Raw genomic sequence first — 5973 nt, 5'->3', positions numbered from 1 at the left:
CGGATGAGGAGACCAAGGTTCAAGTAAGTCATTTTACCAAAGGCCACACAGATGGTATAAGGTCGAATAACAATATTACTAACCATGTAATCTTAGCAACAAAAGAGCATCTGTAATTCTTCAAAGAAAAATATGACTGCTACTAATTAAGAAAAAGCAAGCTACCAATTTTAAACTCAATCAGTGGAAAATTAGAACTTGTTTCTGAGTCAAAATAACTTCCATTTGCAGGAACTAAATGCACACCTTCCATTTATATAAAATAAAGTAAAATATTCATAAGCTAAACACATAATTTCCCAAAGACACGGCAACAAGTATTATTTTGTCTACCAAGCTTTCACTAGATATGCCTCCAAAGAACTTAATCTCATATAACCAGGCAGATATCTGTGATTACAAAGCTGCCCTTACAAAGCTCAAAAATTCTAGTTTCCTAATTTTGTAGTGGCTACAGAGACCAAAATGGAATCTGGACCTCTAATAAAGGTCTACAAAGGTAATACTAAACAATTATAGCCCATGTTATAATCGAGATATTGATTGAGAGGTCTAACTATTGAAGCAAGCCAACTGCCTCCTTGGCAACATAATTACAAATAAAGTTGTATCCCTAAAGATTATTAACTCAAAGATTATTAACCCATCCTCAAAAGATGATTAAATATTTATGCATATCCTGGAATAAACGAACTTTTTTTAACTCCACTTTTTTTTTAAGCCTGACACTTTCCATTTTAAGTTTTATAACTTGACGTCTTTGTCTTTAAAAATGAGTTTTCAAAGTATGTTGCTTAAAACTGTATAAAACTAAGTTACTTAAGTGCAGAACAAAGGAATTCGATCTGCCTTTAGTATTCTAACTAAAGACTTCCTGTTAACAGCAGGATTCCCTTCCTCTGGCACATACAGTTAAGTGCCTGGCTGATAAGTAGGCCAAAATATTAAAGGTCAAATTTCACGGTTAAAGGTAGAACTTGCTAGACCCTAAAACCCTTTGAGATATAATACAATTTGTCTTTGTGCTTCTGCCAAATACAATAAGATGAAGTTAACCCCTGGGATAGGTGTTTCTGGAAAGTCTAAATAATAATAGGCAGGAATTACTAACTTCATTAACTCATTACAAAACCATTTCCTTCCATACCTTTTTTATGCTTATTACATTAGTAACAGCAATCAAAATTTAAAGCTCGTGAAAATAAATCTGTCTATAGTACATCCTTACCCTCCCACATACTTATTTTTTCCTTTCAATTCATTCAACATCCTTGAACTCTCTCTAGCATAAACCTTAAAAATATAATAAGTCCCAAATCTTTTCAAAATGAATTCAAGAAGCTTTTTGCTATTGTCTCACATTCAGATTTTTTTCCTCTGGAAAAGACAATTGTTAGGCTTTTCTGTTTGGTTAATAATTGGTTATTAATTCTTCTCTGCAACCTAAGAGACTCCTTCAAAGCAGGTTTTTCCTAAAAGGTCAAATATTAAATCTTATTGTCCCAATATAAATCGATGTTAAGTAAAATTTCTCAAGTATGTATAACCTCTGTAATAAAAGCAAATCTTTTTAAAATGGCATTCTTTAATTTGAAAAAAGTATCCAATTAACTTATATTTATTTCTAAATAGTGATTGGAAAATTGCTTTAAAGTCTGCATTAGACTTACAAAAACTGTCAGATTGCTCCTAAGAGATCAGGAGAAATTTAGTTCTTGAAGTATTTTCTCAATGATATTTTGCAAATCAGAAATTTAAAACAGGATTTCAACATATTATTAATTCTTCATACTTATATTCAGGCAGAAAAGTGTTAATGAGCTATCAGTGATGTTTGTGATATAAACATACATGGGAAAAGTGAGCGCAAAGAACAATCTGTATTAATCGTGAACAGATTGTTATGTTATAAGCTATTCCTGCTACCCTTCAGCTACCAAAACCCTCTTAAGACTTCAGACTTGATATCTCTGGATTCATCCACTTAATCAACCATTTATTTTTGGAGCTCCTCCTATCTAGCCAGGTGCTGTGCTAATCCTATATGACTCCTCTTTTCCTCATCCTTCAAACCCCATTAGGCCAAGTCTCATCAATGCAGATGTGTACCACTTCTCCCCTTTTCCAATGTCCCCAACCTAGGTCATGACGGTCCTCATTAACATATAAAATATTAACCATCGAACATGAACCAAATGAAAGATTAGAGTCACGGAAACTACGCATAAATATCGTATTATATTAAGAAACTAATTCAAGTAAAATGCAGGGATATGAAACTTCACAGATTTCAATTACAATAATATTAAAAAAAGAATGTTGTGGAAAAAAGATGAAGGAAATAACTAAAATATTAAGAATCTCTGCTATGATGAGTACTTGTCTGCATTTTGAAAATTTCCTATAATAAGCAGATACTACACTAAAAGAATATAAATGAGCTAAACTTAATATTTTGGTTGGAAAACAATTTCTGAGGTTTAAAACAAGATATTAGAAATAGCCAAAATAAACACTGATGTATATAATTATCTAATCCTTTAACCTAGAAGTTTTTTAAAAATTAAAGACACTCACCCATGCTCATTACAGTTATTTCTATGCCTAGAAAACCTTTCCTCTACAATGTCCCAATGAGACCCCAATGTCGACTTTCACAAAATAAGCTGCTCTTACCATCTATTTAACGCTATTCCTCAATTTTAAAAACTTTAGTGATTTACTCTCCCAAACCCATAATTCTCATTTTTCCTTCAAAAATGTCATAGATTTTCCCTTTCCTTTCCAATAAAACCAGTACCTGCAGTCCTCTTTTCTCTGGGAATATACCCTGAGTACAACTAGTAAACTAATCTCTAAACAGTGCTTTCATAAAATGACTTGTCTTTTTTTTTTTTTTGAAATCTACAATGGTTTTACTTAATTCAAATTTCAATCCTACAGCTTGTTGCTGGACCACAAATCTCCATTCCACTTTACATCTTATTTCTTCAAACTAGGCAGAACTATACAGTTCCTTGGATTTACAACATGTCTACTCTGTTTTCAATGGGCTATTCCCAATCTTCCACCTAAAATGCCCTTCTCTGTCCCGTTAAAGTCCAAGCTCAAAGCACAGTGAAGTCCTACCTCGTCCACAAATCATTCTCTTAGTATTCCAGCTTACCCTATCTCTCTTCTGATTCCCTATTAAACTTACAGTTAATATCACAAAGTATACAAACTATTCTGTGATTATTTTGTATACATTGGTTTTGTTCCCCCAAATAAGGTACCAGAAAGGAGTACCAAGAATGTGAGGGAAAATGCTAGCCATATGATTCACACTAAATGTTTTCTACACTCAAAATACTCATGCTCCAATTGGTTTTGTCATCTTATTTGAAATTTTGAGAGCTAAAATGTAAATGTCTCATGTATTTTTTTATTTTAATCTGCCAAAATTTAAAGCCTATAATTTACAGGAAAAAATAATCTAATGAAAAAGTTTAATTTTCAGCTTGCTTCAGTGTATCTGGTGTATTCTGGTACTTCAGGAATAGAGCAGAACTGTACTGCTCCTCTCTCTTCTGCAACTTGTACAAGAATCTCCAAGTCAGCAAATATGGAAAGCAGATTTTAAAAAATTATATGGCTAATGTTTTTGCCCATTCCAAAATAGAATAAAAAGACATGTTTAACATGCAATTAATCATTTCACAATAAGTCTTTTTGATCAAATTGGGAACTAATTATTGAACTATGATTTGTTAAGAGAAATTGCAGGTTCTAGCTAAGTAATGGTGTAGCTGCCCATAGTATCACCTACCATGCCCAATTCTTTCTTATATGCCTTGCCTTTCCTAGGTTTAAATCCAGGTTCTCTGAAACCCTAACCTTTCCATTCTACCAAACCTAAACTTAGGTTCAATCCAACCACAGACATTAAATTATCTAGGTTTTCAAGGTTCATAGTATTAACAGTCAAGATAACCTTCAGGTAAGTACCAAGTTTTTATAAAATGAGTTAAAATTAATGGACACAAAATTCTTTCACTCAGTGTAGGTTAATGATTATTTGCAAGCTGGCTTAGCAAGCCTGGCAAAATAGAGAAGTATTTCTCTAGGAATATCTGTTGGCTTCCCGAGAAAATCTAGAAAAGATTTTATACTTTTAAATTAAGTATGAAAGAATCTAAACTAATGTAATAGCTCTAATTTTAAGTTACCTGAAGCATGCCTCCCCTGATTCTGTGACATTCTTTGGAAGAGCTCGTGGTTGTATTCATAATATCTATAGTCTTCATGTGTACGATCTCCAAGTGGGCGCCTTCTCTGACCATCAAAATAATTATCTGAATAATAATATCGGGAACCAGAGTCTCCATTTTCAACAGCAAAATTAACTTCTGTTAAAAATGACTGAGAAGAGCCATATTCCCTAGGGACATCTGCTAGACTCCTGGCAAGATAAGAAGGTGCAGATAATCTGTTGCTTTCTCTTCTCATTATTTCATGAGGTGTTCTTTGAATTGGAGTTCTAAGGAAACTGTGGTTTCTTGAAACTATTCCATCTCCAGAAGCTGAAAAGGCATTAGGGTTTGACTCTGGAAGACAGATATCAGTTCGTCTTGGAATGGTTGGACCGTGCCGGATGAATGAAGGCATGAGATCTATAATAAAACAAAGAATAAAATGACCACTTTAGTAATTATTAAATATGCTTTTTAAAAGTTGTTCACATATCTATCGCTCCAAAATACAAAATTTCAATAGACTTAAGAAAACACAATTAAAACTTTTGATTTAAGATAGTACTTGGGCATTTTAAAGTTGAGGTTGATTAATATTTTCCCATTCAAATGCATTTATAATGTGTACAAACATGTAGAATCAAATGTATTCCACATATTACCATACATAATATGATGAAACATTAACAAACTTAAATATGAAATACATATTAATAAGATATTCATGATTAAATGTAAAAATAGGAAACAATCTAATAGCTACCAACATAATTTAAGATTATAGTTTTGTTGATTTCACTTCATTTTCAAAATTCCCCCAAATCCTTCTTCAAGCAAACACAATTTCAAAAATAAAAACAACATAATGCTATTCCCAAACATGTAAAGGTAGATTTCCTTAAAAAGATTTTTAAATTATTAACCTGGTCTTCCTACTCCTGGAATTATGGAGCACTAGTACAGTGATCAAAAAAGCTGGAAAGCCAAAAATTTAGCTATGTAAATGAAAAAAATTAAAAGATCTCATTTCACAAAGGCACACAAATGTTGAATTAGTTCAAAAAACACCAAGCCTGTCAACAACGAAAAAAAGCAAACAATCCAATTTACAAATGAGCAGAAGACTTGAACAGATATTTCTCCAAAGAGGAAATACAGATGGCCAGTAGACATATGAAAAGATGCTCAAGGTCACTAATCATCAGAAAAATGCAAATTAAAACCACAAGGAGATATCACCTAACATGTGTTAGAATGACTATCATCAGTAAATCAAAGAACAAGTGTTGGTGAGGATTAGGAGAAAAGGGAACCCTCATACACTGTTGGTGGGATTGTAAATTAGTACAGCCACTATGGAAAACAGTTTGGACGTTTCTCAAAAAATTAAAAATGGATATACTTTTTGACCCAGGAATTGTGCTTCTGGGTATTTATCCAAAGAAAACCAAAACAATAATTCATAAAGATCTATGCACCCCTATATTCATGGCAGCACAATTTACAATAGCCAAGATATGGAAGCAATCTAAATGCCCATCAACAGATGATCAGATAAAGAAGTTATGGTTCATATATGCAATGGAATATTACTCAGCCATTAAAAAAATGAAATCTTATCATTTGCAACAACGTGGATGGACCTAGAGGTTATTATGCTGAGTGAAATAAGTCAGAGAAAGATAAATATCATATGATTTCACTTATATGTGTAATCTAAGGAACAAAAAGCACAAGCTAA

At 32.5% G+C, this 5973-nt stretch overlaps 1 protein-coding gene across 1 annotated transcript in view; it reads right to left on the bottom strand.

Moving 5' to 3' along the window:
• Positions 1-4677, bottom strand: part of SAV1 (salvador family WW domain containing protein 1) — a 21604-nt gene extending 16927 nt beyond the window's left edge. The window contains exon 1 of the mRNA XM_023527257.1: positions 4209-4677. Within this exon, the coding sequence (XP_023383025.1) occupies positions 4209-4647 (439 nt within the window). The 5' untranslated portion in view covers positions 4648-4677. The remainder of the gene's footprint in view (positions 1-4208) is intronic.
• Between the last annotated feature and the right edge of the window lie 1296 nt (positions 4678-5973).

The sequence above is a fragment of the Pteropus vampyrus genome, unplaced genomic scaffold (assembly GCF_000151845.1).
Source record: "Pteropus vampyrus isolate Shadow unplaced genomic scaffold, Pvam_2.0 Scaffold15, whole genome shotgun sequence".
Lineage (NCBI taxonomy): Eukaryota > Metazoa > Chordata > Mammalia > Chiroptera > Pteropodidae > Pteropus > Pteropus vampyrus.
This window is presented reverse-complemented; position numbering and strand designations above follow the sequence as displayed.